At 38.9% G+C, this 23,494-nt stretch overlaps 1 protein-coding gene across 1 annotated transcript in view; it reads left to right on the forward strand.

Annotated features, from left to right (window-relative positions):
• Positions 1–23,494, forward strand: part of COL21A1 (collagen type XXI alpha 1 chain) — a 222,849-nt gene that overhangs the window by 79,955 nt on the left and 119,400 nt on the right. Inside the window, exons 4-9 of the mRNA XM_088831150.1 lie at positions 13,554–13,722; positions 14,157–14,373; positions 17,246–17,419; positions 18,486–18,563; positions 20,591–20,599; positions 20,889–20,972. Of these exons, the coding sequence (XP_088687276.1) occupies positions 13,554–13,722; positions 14,157–14,373; positions 17,246–17,419; positions 18,486–18,563; positions 20,591–20,599; positions 20,889–20,972 (731 nt within the window). The remainder of the gene's footprint in view (positions 1–13,553; positions 13,723–14,156; positions 14,374–17,245; positions 17,420–18,485; positions 18,564–20,590; positions 20,600–20,888; positions 20,973–23,494) is intronic.

Consider the following 23,494-nt stretch of genomic DNA (forward strand, 5'->3'; position numbering starts at 1 on the left):
AATAATAGCAAATGAAACAACTGACCAAGAATTAATCTCTTTGAACACTTTGAATATAGCATCCCATTCCTTTGTGGCCTGCAATATTTCTGCTCAGAAATCTGGTGATTGGATTATGGGGTACCCTGTACATAGTGAGTTACTTTTCTGTTAATGATTTCAAAGTTTTCTCTTTATCCTTGTTTTTGAAAATTTAATTATAATGTGTCTGGATGTGGATTTCTTTCAGTTCTTGAATCTGGATGTCTGCTTCCTTTCCTAGATTTGAGAAATTTTTGGCTATTATTTATTTAAATAAGCTCTGCTTCTTTATCTCTTCTTCTGCAACTCCTATAATATATATATTGGTCTACTAGATGGTGGGCATGAGTCATTTAGGCTTTCTTCAATTTTTGTCTTTCATTAAAATTTTTGATCCTCTACCTGGATAATTTCAAAGGACCTGTCTTCAAGTCTACTGATTCTTCTACTTGATCAAGGCTGACTTTTAACCCCCCCTAGTCGGTTTTCTGGTTCAATTATTGTTTTTCTGCTCCAGAATTTCTGTTTGGATCTCCTTTATTTTTGTATTTTTGTTGCTATTCTCATTTTGTTCGTGTGTCATGTGCTTGAGCCCAGGGAGCACATCACGATGGTTATTTTAAACTCTCAGGTAACATACTTCCCTTTCTTCAGGGTCAGTATCTGGAGAGTTAGTACGTTCGTTTGACTGAGTCATATATCTCATAGTTTTGTCTTGAGATTGACACATTTGAAAAAGCAATCACTTTTCCCAGTCTTTACCAACAGGCTTTGCCCAGTGGAAGTCCCTCAGCAATCAGCCTGGCTAGAGATTTTGAAACCATTTTTTGGGGGATGTGATTTCTTTGGGACCGTGTAAGCAATTTGTTAATTAGTGAGACAGGTTTCTTTTTCAGAAACTCGTAATCTTTCATTCCATTTGGTATCTTCCTGTAACACTTCAAGTCCTCTAGGTTTCCAAATTTCCCCCCTCTTCCTTGTTCTTAGCGGCCACCATGTGTCCAGGTGTGCTGGCTCCTTGTCAGCATCATTAGTCAGGTGAGACCAATATCATTCCCTCCGGCAGCCAAAAGCTGGGATGCTGGGTACATGCTCCACTCTTTTCTCTTCCTGAGGGAGAAGCTTCAAGTCGTGTGTCTTCTCCTGACCATGCAGAGCCATGTCACAACAAGCCACCCTCACACTCTTTATTTGTTCTCTGCAGTCCCCAGGCGTTCAATTGATCCTGATTCCATCAGTGCTGCAAATGAGTCAGAAGAGAAACCAGTCTCTCCATCTCTCCCGTCTCTCTGAAAGCTGGAGCACTAGGTGCATGCTCCATTTTTCTTTCTTCCTCCCTGGGGAGTCATTATAAGCAAGGGCATCTCTCTTGGGTCTTATTTGTTTCATCCTGGAGAGGGAACTGACGTGTCAGGGTGAAATCACTCTATTGTCAAGATGTTATTCTTATTTTTGTGCTCATCTGGGGAACTTCAACATCCTGACTGGAATATGGAATGTTCATAAAGGTATTTTGTCCCATATATCATTGTTAAATCAGCATTTCAGTTAGGGAATGATTGTCGTGACTTTCTAGTCTGCTATCTTGCTGATGTCATTCTTCTGTTGTTTTTATGAATCAGCCAAGCATGGCCTTGATGCATTAGAATTAGGAGGGAAAAGAAAGTGATTTCCCCTTGTGCTTTGGAAGGTACCATCCTTAAGTATCTACAAGGGCTTCCAATAGCTTATGGCTAGAAACACTTGGTTTCAGGATCCATATTTTGATTCAGGTGAGCTGAACTTGCCTGTGCACAGGAGAAGACAGTTAAAAGAGCAGGACCTAGAAACTGCCTGTGTATTCTTCAGTTCAGTTCAGTTCAGTTCAGTTTGGTCGCTCAGTCTTGTCTGACTCTTTTCGACCCCATGAATCACAGCACGCCAGGACTCCCTGTCCATCACCAACTCCTGGAGTTCGCTCACCATTCCTTTTTCCACCATCGTGATTTTTTGGATGAGGCAGGAAATGTATCTGTTTCTTAAAAGAATATATGGTGTGGACTCAAGAGGAACCAGAAGTTAGAAGGCAATTAGCTGTGCAAATGTAGCCATATGTTCTTAGAGAGATGAGAGGGGAGCAAGAAAGAGAGCTGGCTCCTCTAAGTGGAACTTTGGTGTCTTTCATCCCAAAAAGTACTCGGGCTTTTCTTCCTTCCAGTGCTTTCCACCATGGTGTACTTTAATTTGGAATAACGTTCGGGACTTCTGAATTTCTTTTCTTGTTGAAATTATTCATATTTTGGATGACTCTTTGCTTGCAGATTGCTGGATAATTTGATTATCTGATTCAAGGCATAATACTTACTAATAATGGCCTGGTATATTCCTCTCACCTTCTCTGTTTAACTTGCGTTTCAATGGAAGCCACAAAAGGTAAAGATACACATATCAGGAGCCATGGCCAGGACAACTGAGTTGCTTTCGGAGACAGTATTTCATGATTACATGATTTCATAACAAGCATGTGATTAATTTCTCTGCCCTCACATGGAACTCATTTCCTTCCCTCTGCTTCTCCAATATTGGTAAATTCCTAACCACAGAGATGGGGCACAGGAAAATGAGAGGTCAGAGGTGGGGTGAAGTTTGGCAGATGGGATTTGATGAGGGGTAATATTTCATAAAACCTCATTGAATATTCAGGGGAACCATTTTGTTTTCTATCTGTAGATTAAAAGAATTTAAATCTAATCTGAATTGGTGACAATCTACATTGTCAAGGGCTTGTAGTGTATGCAAAAATAGGGATTTTCCATTCATTTAATTAGACCAGAGCTATGTTTCTAATAAAGAAATATGATATGTTTATATTTCATGTGAAAACCAATGATGAGTATTAAATCTGAAAAAGTAAGATGAGTATGGTATGGTATGATTCAGAAAATATTCAAATTATAGCACATAGACCTTGATCTCAGGGTTTATGATTGGATCTAAATGCAACTGTGTACATTCAGTTCATTATTTCTAGCAAAGAAAGAAATAGAAAATATTCAGAATAATTTTCTTAGGAATGTTTAAAGCTTATATAAGTAGCTCACTTTCCCATTCTTTCTCTCTCTCTAAAATGTTATTTATATAATACATATCACTTAATGACATATTTTATTATTATAACATTCTTTTAAATGACTGTTGGCATGCTCATAGGAGTGAAAATTGTACAATCACTTTGGAAAAGTCTTTGACGTTATCTATTAGGGCAAAGCATACTGCTACCTTATGAAACAGCAGTTCTACTTCTAGATGTTAATATTTAGCTGTGAGAAATAAGTTCATATGTTCACCAAAAGACTATTCAAGAATGTTCATAGCAGCTTTATTTAAAGAAGCCCCAAACTGAAAACAATTCAAATTATTGCTCACAGGAAAATGGCTAAGTACATCATAGTATAATTCATAGAGTAGATCAAGGCATTTTACTGAATGTAGGTTGTATCTTAATAAAAAAGTTAAAAAAATTCAGTAAACACAATGCAATGTATATTAAAGTAAAGCAATTGATTGTTCTTTCTATAAACCTGAGGCCATGTGAATACATATGATGGTCTAGCCTTATCTCTGGAGTCGGAACCAGATCTGAATTTGGTTCTTGATTGGTCAATATCACCCTTTCTAAATATTATCTTAGGCTAATTGAGTGACTCCAGCTTGGGTAATAGAGGCCTTATTTTCGTTTCATTTCATTCATTTTACCTTGTATTTGGATTCAATAATAATAGCATTTATTATCTCATACAGTTTCTGTGGATCAGGAACGTGGGCAAAGCTGGGCGGAGTGATCCTGACTCAGGTTCTCTCAAGGAATGAGTCAAGATATCAGTTGGGGCGGCAGTCAGCTGAAGGCTTGACTGCGGCTGAAGGTCCGCTTCTAAGATGACTCACTCACAAGGATGGTGAGTCGTGCTGTTGTTGGCAGGAGGTCTCAGTTCCTGGGTAGGTAAACATCTCTAAGGAGCTGTTTGAGCATCCCTGCAACATGACTACTGGCTTCCCCCAGAGTGAGTCATCTGAGAACCAGGAGGACAGCAGTGTCTTTCCTGTTGGTCACAGAGGTCAGCCCAATCAGTGTGAGAGCAAAGAGACCACACTGTATGCACATTATTATCAGCATGCTAGAGGCTAGAGCAACAGAGAGGCATGTTAAGATGACTGGATGTCTGTTAAATAAACAATAGAGTTAGCATGTTAAAATGATGCATAACTAATATTTAACAAAAGTTCTTCTCATTTAAGTTAAAAATGAAAAAAAGAAGGAGTAAACAATGAGTTATAGGAATGAGTTACAGACTATTGTCTGGATTTGCCTAAAGGCAAGGAGATCCAACCAGTCCATTCTAAAGGAGATCAATCCTGGGTGTTCATTGGAAGGACTGATGCTAAAGCTGAAACTCCAGTACTTTGGCCACCTCGTGCGACGAGTTGACTCACTGGAAAAGACTCTAATGCTGGGAGGAATTGGGGGCGGGAGGAGAAGGGGACGACAGAGAAAGAGATGGCTGGATGGCATCACCGACTCGATGGACATGAGTTTGAGTGAATTCCGGGAGTTGGTGATGGACAGGGAGGCCTGGCGTGCTGAGATTCATGGGGTCGCGAAGAGTTGGACACGACTGAGCAACTGAACTGAACTGAACTGAAAATGCAATACCTTTCTCCATCTCTAGGATTCAATCAGAGAAAGGAATAGCTTAACATTTCATCACGTAATCAATGCTTTTAAAATGAAAACTGACAAAACCAGATGAGTTACTTTTGTAATTACCCTTTATTTTCTAAGCCGAGGATGGATTTCCATTCCTTATATTTTTCTTATTGTTGAAAAATAATACATTCTATGTTAGTGAGACTACTCACTGGTGAAAAAGGTTTTTAACTTTTTTGGGTTGTGCACAAGTTGTACTTAAGGCTAATTGGATTTTATTGGTTCCATTGACTCACCACTGAAAGGAGTCTTATAAAAATCTATGCTTACTAGGTCCCACTGTCTGTCAGTCATGTGTTTGGCAGACATCTTCCTCTGATGAAGTACTGCTGACTTTAAATCAATCTATATTTCAAGACAGTGGGATTGCTTGCTGGTTAAAAGGATGAGATCATTTAATCTGTGATGAGAAAAGAAATTTTGTGAATCTGGACTTTGGTAAATGGACTTCTGCTTGAATAATTTATTTAGGATTTGCTATTGCTATTTTGTGATTGCAGACATGAAATTAAAAGACGCTTACTCCTTGGAAGGAAAGTTATGACCAACCTAGATAACATATTAAAGAGCAGAGACATTACTTTGCCAACAAAGGTCCATCTAGTCAAGGCTATGGTTTTTCCAGTGGTCATGTATGGATGTGAGAGTTTATCGGGGTCCAGCCCCGATATGACCCAGGGTATCCTCGGGATGAACGGCGTCGGCGTCAGAGAGAGAGAGAGAAAGAGAGAGAGAGACAGGGGCTGATGATTCCTTGGTTTACGCTGGAAACCAATAAAACCCCAGCACGGGGCTTGCTCTGTTTACGTAGGCCGCAGGCGCCCTCTCGAATCACTTGAGGCACCCCACCAGGGCACCCCCTCGAGTGGGTCTTAGAAGCCCAGGCAGATAAGTAAACTCAGAGGGCCCAGTGCTCCAAGGATCTCAACCAGAAAAAGGAGAATAGAGAAAAGGATGGAAAAAGAGAAAGAACGACACGGGGAGACCAAGCTTCAGTGAGCAAGGCCCAAAACTTTATTTTCCAGTGCTGCTTTTATACCCTAAGTTATGCGCATAAGAAACAGAGAAAGGGAGGTATAGATTCACACCAAAATCACGTGGGGTCAGCAGTCTTGACCCTTATCAGGATCAGGGCTTATTTTTGTGTGATAAAAGTTTTAGGTGATTTACATCATCTTCTGGCCAGGGGGCCTGCTAACAGTTTTATGGCCCTCTCTCCTGACAATAGGTTAGTTAGCAAGTAAAAGACTTTTCTTTTAAGGTGACTTTCCTAAAGTCAGGTGCTATACACATGACAAGGTTACATTCCTATAAGGTACAGGTGTAGTGAGCTACAAGAAAGGAATTTATTAACTTAAGATCTGATGTGGTTAAATCAAAGGCTACTACTTATATTCTCTATATGTGATTAATATATTTCCAAGGATACAATAGAGGAAACTGCAGCAAGCATTGATTCAACAATGAAATCTTTTCTAGTACTATTCTAATGATTTTAACTTCTTCAACAGATTCCTGTATTTTAGAATATTAGGCTTTCTGTCCTTGCATGGCTGGGAGGCTATAAACAGTCACACTCATAGTTGTAAGAGCCCGGACAAACTTGTCATGCAAGTTAGAAAGCTATCAGAGGGGCTTGGATGGGAACACTCCTATTAAGCTGAGGAGAACTTTTAAACTACAGCTCTGAATTAATGTTTTCAGAGAAAGGTGGTTGGGGGGAAGCCCCTGTAAGTATTAGAGGACTTGGTAAGAGGCGTAAGATAGTAAAGCAGTCAGACTCCAGTTTTCTTTGGGGTAGATGCTCAGGTAAGTCCAGGGGGTTCCTCGAGCCCTGATTAGCCTTTGCCCGTCAGGCCTCTTCCCCAGTTGACCTTTGCCACGGGTAGGATTTCCCTCGCTGGCTCCCGGCAAGAGTTGGACTGTGAAAAAAGCTGAGCGCTGAAGAATTGATGCTTTTGAACTGTGGTGTTGGAGAAGACTCTTGAGAGTCCTTTGGACTAAAGGAGATCCAACCAGTCCATCCTAAAGGAGATCAGTCCTAGGTGTTCGTTGGATGGACTGATGTTGAAGCTGAAGCTCCAATACATTAGCCACCTCATGCGAAGAGTTGACTCACTGGAAAAGACCCTGATGCTGGGAGGGATTGGAGGCAGGAGGAGAAGGGGATGACAGAGGATGAGATGGCTGGATGGCATCACTGACTCAATGGACTTGAGTTTGAGTGAACTCCGGGAGTTGGTGATGGACAGGGAGGCTTGGTGTGCTGTGAATCATGGGGTCGCAAAGAGTCAGACACAACTGAGCGACTGAACTGAACTGATTGCTATTTTATTATATTTCCAATATGATGAGATGGAATCTAAGTTATTACAGTCTTAGTACTAAATTGAAACTGAAACCATGGTGGATGTGGCACCTTTTTTATGACTTGTACATTATATGATATTAAAGTCCCTGATGATATAAGACATTAAGAAAGGAAAATTATTAAATTGCCACTGAATGTCATTGAGGAGTGTGTGTCAGTGACAGCTATACTCACATTTGCCTTGCCATTAAGGCCAAGTTCAATTCAGGAAAGTTTAAAGGAGCTGGCTTGCATAGATCTGAGCTGTACACAGGGGCATCATAGACAACTATATTTTACTGGACTATTGGATCTGGATCAGTAAAATTGCTTTCAGTCTCTGACTGCAAATCTCCATATAAAATTTCCCAGTTATCAATAAAATATGTGACTTCTGCAGAGGGGTGTCTTACAAACACTCTAACAAGTAGAATTGGGTTGAATAGGCACTTATAAACTAGGCTAGGTGAGATTTGGAAAAATGTGTTCATTATTAATTAGTATGATAATCCCACGTCTTGTTAACATCTGGCTTCCCTGGTGGCTCAGTTCAGTTCAGTTCAATAACTAAGTCAGGTGATCTAGTATTCCCATCTCTTTAAGAATTTTCCACAGTTTGTTGCGATCCACACAGTCAAAGGCTTTGGCACAGTCAATAAAGCTGAAAGTGAAGTTGCTTAGTCGTGTCCGACTCTTTGCGACCCCATGGACTGTAGCCTACCAGGCTCCTCGGTCTGGGATTTTCCAGGCAAGAATACTGGAGTGAGCTGCCATTTCCTTGTTTTTTCTTGAACTCTCTTGCTTTTTTGATGATCCAACAGATGTTGGCAATTTGATCTCTGGTTCCTTTGCCTTGTCTAAATCCAGCTTGAACATCTGGAATTTCCTGGTTCATGTACTGTTAAAGCCTGGCTTGGAGAATTTTTGAGCATTACTTTGCTAGCGTGTGAGATGAGTGCCATTGTGTGGTAGTTTGAGCATCCTTTTGCATTGCTTTTCTTTGGGATTGGAATGAAAACGACCTTTTCCAGTCCTGTGGCTCAGCAGTAGAGAATATATCTGCCAATGCAGGAGACACTGGAGACACAGGTTTGATCCCTGGGTTAAGAAGATACCCTGAAGGAGGAAATGGCAACCCCTTCTGCTATTTTTCCAGGAAAATCAAATGGACAGAGGAGTCTGGCAGGCTGTAGTCCATGGGGTCACCAAGAGTCAGACACGTACACACAGAGAGGAGTAGCTGGATATATGTAATTGTCCTGGTCAGACTCAAAAGATATACAGTTTTTCTGTCCCTGATTATGGTAGGATTGTAAATAGAACACATTTTTATGACCCTGATAAAACTGAATTCTTATATTACTTAGCCCTTAGATTTAACAGAAAGCAAGTATTACTGCATCCTAGTGTTTAAAATAAGTTGGAGTGATCTATGCTTGTTCTAGAAAGCATTCCTTTCCTGAATACTCTATGAACATATTGGGGTAAAATTACAACTGTTTTGTTTCCTACACTTGCGAACTTAGATCTTGAATTCTTTTTCTTTTTTTTTTGTTCCTGCTCCTAAATATACTTCTTCAAACTAACTTGCTTTATCTGGTTTGTTCAACTTACTTGTTGTGGGTATTATCCTCTGACTGATTCTGTTAGCATTTGATTTTCTTGGTCCTTAAAATAACTTCCAAGTTCCAATTTTTATTTCCAATTTCCAATGGAAATTGGTTGTATGCTTATACATATATCTTTTTAGGACACTATAGAGAAGTTAGTTATTTACCTTTATTTCCCTGGAAGCTTTTGGAACAATTGTTGGTTGGCAATCAAAGTTGGTTTTTATGTATGGAAACTTTCTTTTACCTGTTTCCCATAGCCAGTGTATGCAAACTTACAAACTGTATTTGAGCATTTTAGTTACATTTTACTTTTCAGTTCCTGTGTATAAGGATATTTTATTGTTCTTGTAGGTGAGCAAATAGGGAAGAAAGATTATTCCTTCAAGAAAATATGAGGGTACCAGGGGGCTGAGAAGAGAGAAACGTGAGGAGTTATTGTCCAATGGGTACAAAGTTTCTATTTCTGAAAACTGAAGCTTTTCTGCTTTAGTGGTTTTTCCTTGTTTTCTTTTCTGGTTCCCTGGAATAGTGGTGGTGGTTATACAACATTTGAATATACTTAGTGGTAGTAACCAAAGTATTGGAGTTTCAGCTTTAGCATCAGTCCTTCCAATGAACACCCAGGATTGATCTCCTTTAGAATGGACTGGTTGGATCTCCTTGCAGTCCAAGGGACTCTCGAGAGTCTTCTCCAGCACCACAGTTCAAAAGCATCAATTCTTCAGCGATCAGCTTTTGCTGGATGGCATCACCGACTTGATGGACATGAGTTTGAATGAACTCCGGGAGTTGGTGATGGACAGGGAGGCCTGGCGTGCTGTGATTCATGGGGTTGCAAAGAGTCGGACACAACTTTGTGACTGAACTTAACTGAACTGAATGGTAGTGAATTTACACTTAAAAATAGTCAAAATGATAAATTTTGCATTTACTTTACAATTAAAAAATTGAAAGCTGAAAGAAAAATAAAATTTAATTATTTAAATACATTTCCCTTAATGAGAGGGCCTCTCTGATGGCTCAAGTGGTAAACAATCTGCCTGTAATGCAAGAGATGCGGGAGATGTGGGTTAGACCCCTGGGTCGGGAAGGTCCCCTGGAGGAGGGCATGGCCACCCACTGCAGTGATCTTGCTGGAAAGTCCCATGGACAGAGGAGCCTGGCGGGCTTCAGTCTGTCTGGTTGCAAAGAGCTGTACACGACTGAGCATGCATGGTCACTAATGACATGTGCTAGACATTAATGAAACCACGGTTATGTTGTGATGACTAATATACATTCTTCATTTCATGCACTGTGTCACACTCTTTCCTATACAATCCTGGGATTATTAATAAATAGTGCAAAAGATTTGATTATAGAAAAAGGGTGAACACAGTACTTGCTTTATTCCCCACACTTGCATGCTATTTTGAAGTTATGAAGCATTTCCACATACATCAACCCATCTGATCATCAGACAAGCCCTGTGAAGGAGAGCATTATTCTCACTTCACAGATGAGGGGCCAGAGGCTCATGAGAGGTTAAGAGGAAGGCTTTGGTCTAAACCTCAGATTCTGATCGTCAGTTGGAGCTCTTTGTCTGATATCTTATAACTTCTCTTTGATAAAACAAATCAAAAGAGCAATTCAAATCTGAATATTCTTATGATATAATGTTTAACACATTTTCTTTTCAAATAAACTTCTTTCTTTTGCAATTTTAAATCAAACGCATTTGAAATGAGACTTCATGTTGTTCTGTATTACCCTGCCCCCTGCCAGGAACAAATCTTGCATCATAATGACAGGAAGAATTTAATTTATTGATTTATGATTTCAGTTATGTAATACAGCATTATTACCACATTTATTCCCTGCTTCTTGTGTTTTCATGTGGAGGAGCTTCAGCTAAACTAGCTCTTCTTTTAATAAGTTGTCTTGATTTTACATTAAAATGAGTTTTTAAATGATAAGAAATCTCAGTTTTAAGTAGAGGTGAAAAGACAAATTAATTCAGTAATGTAGTAAAAGAATAACATTTGTCAGAACATGGATTATTTCAAAATATAAAGATGGTTTACTAGTGAAGTCTAATTTGTCACTTCTCTGCTCAGAGTTCACTTGGGTTGGCTTTTGTCTAGGTACAGGCAAAGTTTTTGGGGAGTTCTCATTCTTTCAAATTAAAAGCAACGCTGCAGTGAGTATACAGATTGACCTTGCTCCACCTTCTTTCACTCCTATCGCTGATGAGAAAATGCGTCTTCAGATAAGCGCATCTGAGAAAAGTAGACGGTCATGTTGGCAAAGTGCCTTTAGCTTTTTCTTTTTGGGTGGACAGGTCTGTGAAGCTGGAGCTCCGTTTTCTCTTTGGATTCTGTGTGAGTTTAGGGGCAAGTCCTGTTTCTCGGGTGGCTGGGGAATGAATCAGTCCTGCTGGGCTGCCAGGCAGGGGTGGTTAATTACACTTCACTGTCTCATCAGACTCACTGGATCACACCCCTAATCAGCACCTTCTGCTTGCACAGTTTCTATATCTTCTAATCAATTAGTGCTAAGCTTCCTAGAGGAAGAAGGAGGTGATTGATTAGGTCCTTCAAAACTCAGCAACCTCTGATCTGAGAGGAAAATACCCCTCCCTTCCCAGGAATACATCTAATTTTATTTATATCAAAACTTTTATTTCCAATATTTCCAATATTAATGATCCAAATGTCCATCAGCAAGCGTGTAGATAATTGTGATATATCCATACAATGGACACTAATCAGCATCCAAAAAGAATGAGCTACTGAAACAATAGCCAGAGTGGATCTAAAATAATCATGCTGGGTGAAGAAGCCAGACAAGAGGACATACAATACGCTTTCACTGCTGTCGAATTATATGAAATTCAAACTTATTTGTAGTGACAGAAGACATATCAGTGGTGCCTGAGAATGCGGATGGGATGGGACACTGAGTGGTGTCAGGAACAGATTGCAGGGAACATAAGGAAGCTTTTGGGCCTGATACACATGTTCATTGCTTTGTCAGTGGAGATGGTTTCACAGGTGTATACATGTGTCAAAACTAATCAGATTGTAAACTTTATGTTTGGTTTATTGTATATCAATTTACCTCAATAAAGCTATTTAAATAGCAAAAACCCATGACTTCCCTGGCTGTCTAGTTGTTAAGACACCAAGCTTCTGCTACACAGAGTGTTTAAGTTTGATCCTGGTCAGGAACTAAGATCCCGCATGCTGCACTGTGTGGCCAAAACAAATAAACAGACAACTGCAACCAAACAAAACAAAAACAAAATAAGAAACAAACAGTTCAGTTCAGTTCAGTCGCTCAGTCGTGTCCGACTCTCCGCGACCCCATGAATCACAGCACGCCAGGCCTCCCTGTCCATCACCAACTCCCGAAGTTCACTCAAACTCATGTCCACAGAGTCAGTGATGCCATCCAGCCATCTCATTCTCGGTCGTCCCCTTCTCCTCCCTCCCCCAACCTTTCCCAGCATCAGAGTCTTTTCCAGTGAGTCAACTCATTGCATGAGGTGGCCAGAGTATTGGAGTTTCAGCTTTAGCATCAGTCCTTCCAGTCACCCAGGATTGATCTCCTTTAGAATGGACTGGTTGGATCTCCTAGCAGTACTCTCAACAACCAACAAGCAAGCTAAAAAAACAACTCAGCATCCTCAGACCTGAAGATGCAAATATCCATATCTTCTCAGGAATACCTCTAATGTTATTTATAACAAAGCTTTAATTAATTTCAGTATTCTATGGCACACGTTATGACAGTATTATTGACCTAATAAAACCCATCTCATTACTTTTTATTGTAGGATAAATATGATACTGTTCCCCCTCTTTCATGTTTCTCAAGAGAATGATTATCTTAAAACACATTTTGTGGAGTTTCTTCTTTTTATATTCTGTTAGCTGCTCTATAAAATATAAGCAGTCAGGCTCAGTGTGTATATTGTATGATGGCCTTGGAAGAATCCGAAAATATTGCAACATTCCTACAGTATAACAGCTTAATAGCGTTTCAACTGTACAGAATTTTCCACATAATTTGAGACACTAGTTTCCCAGATAATTGAAAAGCACATCACATTTTTATAATTTATATAGATGACTGTACAATGCAAACCTTAATGACTCTTCTTAAGGAAAAAGTCTTTATTCATTTATGAATGTGATTAATAGAATATATAATCTGATTAATCATAGATGAGATAATAGGCCCATTTGAAGAGTTTCCATGAACAGAAAAGACCCACAGTTAAGTTTTTTCCAGAGTGAGAGAACCAACGACATTTGAACTGTAAGATTATAAACTGCTAGAACTGGAAAGAGTATAAGGAACAACACACATGTTTTTCTTACCTCTCAAATGCTGGGAAAGCAAGAAAGCAATCGGAGTTCATCTCCCGGATCCAAGAAGTTCAAGAGCATTATCCAAGGGTGTGTGACTGCCGGACAATCCTGGATGAGGAGCAGAAAGCCTGCTCCTGCCCTCCTTTACCACCAGCCAGGTGTTTCGTTGCCTCTTAGTCAAAATAGTGAAGCGTAAACTTCAGCACAGTGTTTCCCTTAAAACAGTTCATGAACAAATATTCATCTTACATTTCATCCCCTTTTAGAGAGAAAGAAGACGATTAAGACTCCATTGTCAAGTAACAAAAACACCCTGAAAACAAAACAAAAACGTTTTCTCAGAAATACATTTATATACATTTGTGTGCATATAGAGATTTTATAATTCTATGTTCTTTACTCCTCCCTTAATTTTCTTTTTTGTTGAAGTAACCCATGATTAATCAACTTTTATGCCTTTTCCTTCACAGAATCTGTCTGTCCAACACGAATTCCGGTGGCAGCACGTGATGAGAAGGGATTTGATATTCTTTTAGGCTTGGGTATAAAGAAAAAGGCTAAGAAGAGAATTCAGCTTTCACCAACAAAGATTAAAGGATATGAAATAACATCAAAAGTTGATTTATCAGAATTCACAAGGTAAATGTTATATGTATTTTTCTATTTTATTATTTTTGTGTCTGTTAGTTGCTCAGTTGTGTCCAATTCTTTGTGACCCCGTGAACTGCAGCCCACCAGTCTCCTCTGTCCATGGTATTCTTCAGGTAAGAATACTGGGGTGGATTGCCATTTTCTTCTCCAGGGCATCTTCCCTACCCAGGGATCGAACCCAGGTCTACCTCACTTCAGCAGATTCTTTACCGTCTGAATCACCAGGGAAGCATAATTGCCTTGCAGTGTGTTAGCTTCTGCTGTACAGTAAAGTGAATCAGCTACATGGATACAGATATCTCCTCCCTTTTGAACCTCTCTCCCATCCCCCCACAATGTTGTATGTTGACACAGTTTTATCTTGATAAATCCGTAGACAAGTTGAGAATTCTTTAAGCTGATACACAGTCTTCTTTTTCCAGCAATGTTTTCCCAGAAGGTCTTCCTCCATCATACGTATTTGTCTCCACTCAGAGATTTAAGGTCAAGAAAATGTGGGATTTATGGAGAATTTTAACCATTGATGGAAGGCCACAAATAGCAGTTACCTTAAATGGAGTGGATAAAACATTATTATTTACAACCACCAGCATCATTAATGGCTCACAAGTGGTCACCTTTGCTGACCCTCGAGTTAAGGTAAAGATGCCTGGGCATGATTGTGGTATTCACAGGGAATTACCATTAAGTTGGTGTGTTTTGGAAGAGGAGAGCCATAATTTAAGATGACTGAAAAGATATTGATTTCATAATGTACATTTTTTTACTGACTGAAAGCAGCAAAGGAAGAAAATTAGTATTTTTTTTATTATTGGAGTATAGTTGATTTGCAGTGCTGTGTTAATTTCTGGTGTACAGCAGAGTGATTCATTTATACGTATATGTTATTCTTGTTCATATTCTTGTCCATTATGGTTTCTCACAGGATACTGAATATAATGCTCTCTGCTGTACAGTGGGAAGGGCCCGGTCGTTTATCCATTGCATATGTAACAGTCTGCATCTACTAATCCCGGACTCATACTCCACCCCCCACGCCCTCCTTGCCAGCCACAGTTTTGTCCTCTATGTCTGTGAGTCTGTTTCTGCTTCTTAAATCAGTTCATCTGTGTCCCTACTTTAGATTCCAGATATCAGTGATATCACACTGTGTTTGCCTTTCTCTTTCTGGCTGGCTTCAGTTAGTATGATAATCTAACCCATGTTGCTGCAGATGGCATTACTTCATTCTTTCCATTATATATATAAAACATACATATACACATACAACATCTTCTTTGTGCGTTCATCTGTTGATGGACATTTAAGTTGTTTCTATGTCTTGGCTATTGTAAATCGTGCTGCTGTGAACATAAGGACGCATGTATCTTTTTGAAGTATGGTTTTGTCTGAAGTATAGTATATTGTCTGGATATATAACCAGGAGTGGATCATATGGTAACTCCATTTTAGTGAAAATCTGTCTTAATTCGTGTGAGATTATGGAGTGGGGAAAATCATTTTCAGTGCTTGCTTCTAAGTGCCAGGAATATTTAATTATAATTAACCACCCAAGGAAGGAGCTATTGCTCTCATTTTACAGAAAAAAAGTGTTCAAGGATATTAGTGAAGTAAAGTCACTCAGTTGTGTCCGACTCTTTGCGACCCCGTGGACTGTAGCCCACCAGGCTCCTCCATCCATGGAATTTTCTAAGCAAGAGTACTGGAGTGGGTTGCTGTTTCCTTCTCCAGGGGATCTTCCCGACCCAGGAATCGAACCTGGGTCTCCCACATTGTGGACAGATGCTTTACCGTCTGAGCCACCAGGGAATTTCTCTCTTAACTAGCATGGCTAGTTAAGTTGTGACATCAGGAATTTAATTTAGGTCTGGTCAGTTTCAAAGTCCATGTTGGTCTGCTTTATACTGCCATGTCCTACAGGATATTGAGGTAAAGTCACATTTGTCAGAACATTAAATACAGGTAGATAATGATATAGAATTCACATTTATTAGGGGGACAGTTTATATCCCCCGAAGAAACATATGTTTAATAAAATACATAAACTAAAAGTGAAAGTGTATTTTCCAAGTCAAATGTGTTCAGAATACAGATATCATGATAAAAGCAATTACAGTTTGATTATTAGTGTAACAGTCTAATCATATGAATATAATTTAGGAAATATACAAGGCTGTACGTGGAACTATGCATTTTTGCAATTTCTTCATTTGGTGAGAAGAATAAATTTAAAACGTTGTTGTCTGCCATTTTCATTGAAGGCAATATGCTGGTTTCTGTAAGAAGTGACAAGTGAATATGGCATGTTTCTCACCTAAACGAACTTATTTATAATGCGATATTCAGTGCTTCTGGTATCTCACAGAAGTGCAAAATGTTACTGGAGTGTGGAAGAAAAAGTGGATTCCAATACAAAATGTGGGCAAGTCTTCATAGATGAGTTGGTTTCTGGCATGGGCTTTGAAGGATGTATAGGGTTTTGATGGAGAAGAGGACACGGAAATCAGTGCTTCATTACTAAGGAGTCACGTGTAGTAAAGTGCAGGGTTTTTATTCCGAGCATAGAATGTGGCGCCCCCTGTGTTTCGAGTATAAGATACTCACACACACGGAAAGCTAGCCGGGTGTAAGTTCACACTTGTGTCTTACATGGAGATGTGGACCTGGGGACTGGATACGTGGTTTTGCATTTTGTTCAGTCAGTGATGGAATTCCATCAAAACGTCTTGATTACTGTCCTGTCAGGATCTAAGTAGCTCTCTCCTCTGCTCCTTTCCCTTCTTTCATAAAGAATACCTTTGACTCTTTCCTGGAATTGAGCTCGGTCCTACGAATACAGAAATTATTAAGACGGGGGCAGGGGTTGATTCTAGTAGAGGGAAGAAGGTTGGCTTGGAGAGGGAAGGGACAGGGATTGAGATGTGTTTAAAAATTATTCAAACAAAGCAAGATACCTGTGAGCCTAAATTATTACAATGAGAAGGGCAATGGAGAAGTGAATCTGAGTTGTGCTTAAACACATCCTTGCTGGAATTTTGCGTCTACCTGTTATGGCAACTGAGGTAAGGAGAAGGAGGTAAGGGTGCTTGCTGTGATTTGAAAACTGTGGATATTATTAATATCATTTCATGGAGATCAGCAGAGGAAGAAGGTTTGGCGGCGACTGTCATGACATGATCCATGGTTGCTATGAAGTACGTAGGATGAAGGGGAATGAAAGAAGCCACTTGAATTGGGGCATGAGGAACTTATCTGTGACCTTGAGGGAGTTGTGCCACAAATACTTTGGTCCAGCTACTTTGAAACGTGTGATGGAAACTCATGTAGGGATTAATAAAGTGATTGGTGGGTATTGGCCTTTGGGACCCAGCTCTGGTCAGGGTGAGTTACAATATGATACAGCCAATCTGCGTGGTATGGATTTATGGTTGATGACTAAAGAACAGAGACAAAGAAAATACAAGATTGTTAGGAATTCTCTTTATGACTCTCCTGTATTCCCTTCCTATAGACATTATTTGATGAAGACTGGCATCAGATTCGTCTCTTAGTAACAGAACAAGATGTAACTCTGTATATTGATGATCAGCAAATTGAAAACAAGCAGTTACACCCAGTGTTAGGGATCTTCATCAGTGGGCAAACCCAAATTGGAAAATACTCTGGGAAAGAAGAAACAGTTCAGGTGAGTAAAAATGATTTGCTTTTTGCATCCTATAAAATGGAGCTTTGGTGATAGTATTTATCACATTTAATTGTGTTTAACTTAATTCCTTTAAAGGACTTAATCAAAAAGTGGTCAGTTCATTAGTGAAATTGTATGTTTGCGTGTATGTATGAAAATGAAAAATCAGACTTAATATAATAATTCTTAGAAATATGTTCTCCTGAGGGCATGGTAGAATTCTGTTATTATGAAACATTAATTTCGTATTTCCCAGGAGAAGCATAGATTGTATCATGAATTTGGAAAAGGGAATATGATTAAAGTTGTGAGTGGCAGTTATAAAAATTTCTTTGCAGCTGTGAGGATAAAATTAGATTAATATACATCAATTTTCATAAGCAAAACTGTGACTGTTTTGGTATTCTTTAAACTAGCTTATCTATTATGGGTTGAGAGGTGTATATTTCAAGCTTTGTCTTGTAAAATCCGTTATTTGAAATGGTATGTTTTTCTCACCCTGTTTCTATTAAGAGAAGATGGTGTCATATTCCGATGTATGATTATGGTCTCTATGTATTAATGTCAAATTGTAGTAAATATTTAAATAGTAATAGGTGCTGGGTTTACTCATCACATAGCTCTCTGTGCCAACAACTAAATCTTGGAAACCAAAGATGGTTTCTTGAGCCTCCTCTGTGCAATCAGGGATGTGGAGAGATGTAGGGTGAACACAGAAAGCCTGGGAAAGCTTTTCAGTGGTCCAGGAAACGCTTTCTAGAGGAGCTCTTAATACAAGGATACTACATAAGTACCACTGGGTTCCCCAAGGAAGCCAGAGATTTGTGTTTGGTGCTAGGAAAGTTTTCCTTGGAAGTTACATTGCATCACATCTTTATACTATGTGTCAATAATTCAAATTTTGTATTTTTATTATTTATTGTATTTTGTTGTTATCAAAGATAAGTGCTTTGATCTGTGTCACATTATTGCTAACTACAGTGACTGCTTCTGTGTATCTGAGTTGCTTTTTATAAAGCAGTTTGTTTGGGCCTCAACTTTAACTTAACTGGTTTTGTGTTTCCAGTTTGATGTCCAAAAGCTACGAATCTACTGTGACCCAGAGCAGAACAACCGGGAGACAGCGTGTGAAATACCTGGATTTGTGAGTAGGATGGATTATTTTTTCTACCAGGTGTTGCTTCAGTACTTTCAAAGCAATAAATAGAATGCAGATAGCATGTGAGCTTGACTTTAACTTACAGAGTTAATCTGTTTCTTCATTTTCAGTGCAAATGAAGTGATATTGATTAAAACATATTTTGAGGTTCATAATTGAAATACTGTTATTATTATTAATGTACAAGTATAAATGGAAGTGCACAGGTAATATTTTTTCATCATCTTGGGGGTCATTGTTGTTCCACTTCTTGAATGAAGTAGGGTTGGACCTGCTCTAGAAAAACATAGAATTCATTGTCTGAATGTCCAGTGAGTAAAACACGTTTCTAAACTTCATTGATTGTGTGAGTGAAATACTTTATGTGCCTCGATTCTGAAGAGTAGAAAATGATTCATTTTCCTGTTCATTAGCACGTTTTCTCAAACCATAATGAATATAAAGTTTTCTTCTTATTGTTGTTAGTCAGCTAAGATTTTCTTACATTTCTATGATATAAGCAACTTTCTATTTATTTATTTTAATGCATTAGGAAGGAAAAGATTATAAACTAAAATGTTAGAGTCTGATCATATGCATGTGTGAGTGTGTGAAATTGATTTTTCTCTGGGCAAAAAATGGTATATTGTTGGTAATGCAGATATGGTGGAATGTAAAACTTTTTGACAATGTGAATTCTCAGTGACATTTGAGCCCTGCATGGTTCTTTTCCTTGTTATAGTCTTGTTGTCATCATCTTCCTTTTCCCTATTAAAGTGAGTAACTTATGGATCCACATCTTCTGAAAATTTGAAAGCACAGAGCAGTGCATTTAAGGGATCTATAATAAAAATCAACAATGGAAACTTCTAAAAATGATTTCTTCTGAGTTTTCTACTTTAATTGTTTAAACACTGTAACTTTTGTTTTATACATACTTATAACTTGGAATATAAATTTCTTTCATTTAAACACTATGATGTTTATTTTAGATACTTATAACTTGGAATATAAACTTCTCCTAAAAGCATTAAACAGTTATTGCATTTTGAGAGTCCATTGTGCATACTTGATTTATTGTATTTCTCCACTGACATTTGCCATGACCATGGCCACTCCACCCCGCACCTCCCATAATAGAAGCATAGCTTGAGACTGTAGGTTCTGAGTTCTCATATCCACCTTCTGTGTTTTAATGGCTCCTTTCTCACTCTCATGTGTGACTTCTTCAGGTTTGTTTATACCCTTTTTCATCTTTATTCCCATCTTCTCATTTTCTGATTGAATTTGTTATTGTTTGGAAAGACTACTAACCTATTTAAAATTGTGCATTATTCAGTAAGAAATAGATTGTTTAGCAAGAAACTTTCCTAAAGTAGATTGAATAAAATTGAATGCATGTCGTTTGTGACTTGCGTAGATGTGTTTTGTCTTTTTCTCTGGTTCTCACGTGATTTCCAGTGTGCTAAGTCACTTCAGTTGTGTCTGACTCTTCTCAATACTGTGGACTGTAGCCTGCCAGGCTCCTCTGTCCATGGGATTTTCCAGGCAAGAATCCTGGAGTGGGTTGCCATGCCCTCCTCCAGGGGATCTCTCTGACCCAGGGACTGAATCTGAGTCTCTTATGTCTCCCTGGAGAATTCCATGGACAGAAGAGCCTGGTGGATGACAGTCCATGGAGTTGCAAAGAATAGGACACAACTGAAGGGCTTTCATTTCACTAAGTGATTCCCAGAAAGTTCAAGAGAACATAAAAGACCCACCTTGAGGTATTTTTATTCCTGCGTGGCTGTTTTACCAAAGCACACTCTCATCGTTGCTAATTTCCTTCCTTCACCCTATTATAAATGTAAGAATAGCACATATGGTAATTTTTTAGGATAGTTGCTATCAAATGTTTTAGCTCTTGCTGGTTTTGATACTTCATTTATCTCTACTCTAGACAAAGAAATATCTGTAAATTAGAAAGATAATTTAGAAATTTAATTCAAAACATGTCTTAAAAACATGTTTGTTGTTGTTTTTCTTTACAGAATGGTGAGGTAGGCCTGGATACTCTTATACTCCTTATGGTAATATTTGCATGGTGGGACTGTTTAGCTTCCTTCCATCAATTGTAAGTATGTTAGAGAAATAGAATCCATTTCTACGGGGTTTGAGTGTGTCTGGTATTCGTAGCTTGTTTGTGTGATGCTGAACTCCTTATAGGATTGGGCTGGGTATCACTGGAGAGTAAATGTAAGTTGTCTTCACCACTGCACACACAGACACGCGTGTGTGCACACGTGTGTGCATCTTGCCTTGTGGTGTGTCTCCGTTCCTGTCTTTTAGTGCCTCAACGGCCCCAGTGATGTAGGCTCCACCGCAGCTCCCTGCATTTGTCCTCCAGGAAAACCAGGACTACAAGGGCCCAAAGTGAGTAACACCCAACTTGCTTTTTTTGTTAAAAACAGACAAACTAAAGCTGAGCAAGCACAAAATTCCTAATCAGCATTGAGCCTGTTGTGAACATTCTGCCTAATATCTTAGAAGAGTTTAAATGGTGAGTTTCAGTGATTTGTTTAAAAAGTGCATCCTAGTCTGTAATTGCCTTTGAACCTTAAATTGACCCCACAATAAAGTGGGGAGGATATTATTTTGTTTGCTTGCTCGTCTGTTTGTGTTTTTCCCCTTAATGCCGCTACTGTGTCCCAGGAATGATACTTCCTTACAACCAGGTAAAAAATGAAGAAAGAAAGATATGTTCTAAATTCTTAAACGTCTAAATGTCTTAAATGTCTAATCCGTCAAGGTGATTTTCAGATAGAAAAATGAAATAAAAACTTGAAAATTGGTTTGAGTGTTGTGTTTGATGTCCAGGTCTAAAAAGAGAGTCAAAGATGTGCATATGTACTCATTTATTTTTTTACTTATCATGCAATAATTGTTTTTAGAAAGTATATTCTTTTAGTCATTTTCATACATGCATATCTCCCAGTTGCATTTACGTATTTATTTGCATGTGTATCTGTATATATATTATTTGTATGCGTGTGTATTTTTTGTGTATATTTGTATAAACGTATTCGTGTACACATTTGTATATGATTGGAAGTATGTTGTGCATACTATTTTATAACTAGTTATTTTTCACATAATATTCTGAATCTGTTTCTATCTATTAAATACGAATGACTGAATTTTTTAAGTAAATTGATACTGATTGTGGCATCACTTAGATATCTAAGTGATGTCTAAGATACTGAGATGTTAAGTGGTTCGTCCACTGTAGATAAATCTTGTTTGTGCTGCTGTGCTATGCTTAGTTGCTCAGTCATGTCCAACTCTTTGCGACAGCGTGGACTGTAGCCTGCCAGGCTCCTCTGTCCATGGGATTCTACAGGCGAGAATACTGGAGTGGGTATCCTATCCCTTCTCCAGGGGATCTTCCCTACCTAGGAATTGAACCGGGGTCTCCTGCATTGCAGGCAAATTCTTTACTAACTGAGCTACCAAGGAAAACCAAACCTTGTTTACTTAATATTATTTAAAAATATAATCTAGATAAAAATGTCTAACTTGAAAGCAAGTATGACTTCTTAGCTAGAGAGAATGTTTTGAGTATTGATCATTTATTACCTGAAGTGACCATAATAAATTTTGCTAAATATGAATTATAATATTCATTTAGATGGAATTTTCTGATAAATTTTAATCATCACAACTAAAAAAATTCCAGATTTTAGACTGGTGATCTGAGAGAATTGAGTTCTGGTCTTTTGTGGATGTTTCCCCATCTATTTTCAGGTGATAGTTTATGACCCACTTCAAACCGAGCTTGAAATTAGGAAAGAAATGCAATTTAAGAAATAAGAGGGTAAATTCAAAGTAAACCTGTTTGGCTTGGAATTTGACTTCAGTTCTTTATATTCTATTATTGTGAACAATTTTTAGATTGCATTTAGGAAGATTAATTCAAGTGTTCTTCATGGGAAATAGATGGGAAAACAGTGGAAACAGTGTCAGACTTTATTTTTTGGGGCTCCAAAATCACTGCAGATGCTGATTGCAGCCATGAAATTAAAAGTCGCTTGCTCCTTGGAAGGAAAGTTATGACCAACCTTGATAGTATATTAAAAAGCAGAGACATTACTTTGCCAACAAAGGTCTGTCTAGTCAAGGCAATGGTTTTTCCTGTGGTCATGTATGGATGTGAGAGTTGGACTGTGAAGAAGGCTGATCACCGAAGAATCGATGCTTTTGAACTGTGGTGTTGGAGAAGACTCTTGAGAGTCCCTTATACTGCAAGGAGATCCAACCAGTCCATTTTAGAGGAGATCAATCCTGGATGTTCATTGGAGGGACTGATGCTAAAGCTGAAACTGCAATACTTTGGCCACCTCATGCGACAAGTTGACTCACTGGAAAAGACTCTGATGCTGGGAAAGGTTGGGGGCGGGAGGAGAAGGGGATGACGGAGAATGAGATGGCTGGATGGCATCACCGACTCTGCGGACATGAGTTTGAGTGAGCTCCGGGAGTTGGTGATGGACAGGGAGGCCTGGCGTGCTGTGATTCATGTGGTCGCGGAGAGTTGGACACGACTGAGCGACTGATCTGATCTGATCTGATCTGATAAAGTAGCCATGTTATTTAGAATGTTTTGACACAAAGGAAAAGTACCTGCAATATGCTTCTCAAATAATTTACCCTGCAAGGCAGCATGGTATGACCTACCTACCAGCAGACTATCTTTTGAAATATATTTATACAACTTTATTTAACTTGGAATATTTTACATTGAAATGATTTGATCTGCAAGAGATACCATGTGGAAATCAGAGTTCCATGACGTTGACCTCTCTAAGCCCGGAGGACCTTCCACCTGCTCAGGTTGCTCCCAGGGCCTCTAAGGGGCTGTCCACTCTGGGGGCAGACACCCAGGGCCTCCTGATGTA

Source organism: Moschus berezovskii, chromosome 23 (assembly GCF_049115385.1).
Source record: "Moschus berezovskii isolate FMDL1 chromosome 23, NW_MosBer_1.0, whole genome shotgun sequence".
In the NCBI taxonomy this organism is placed as follows: Eukaryota; Metazoa; Chordata; class Mammalia; order Artiodactyla; family Moschidae; genus Moschus; species Moschus berezovskii.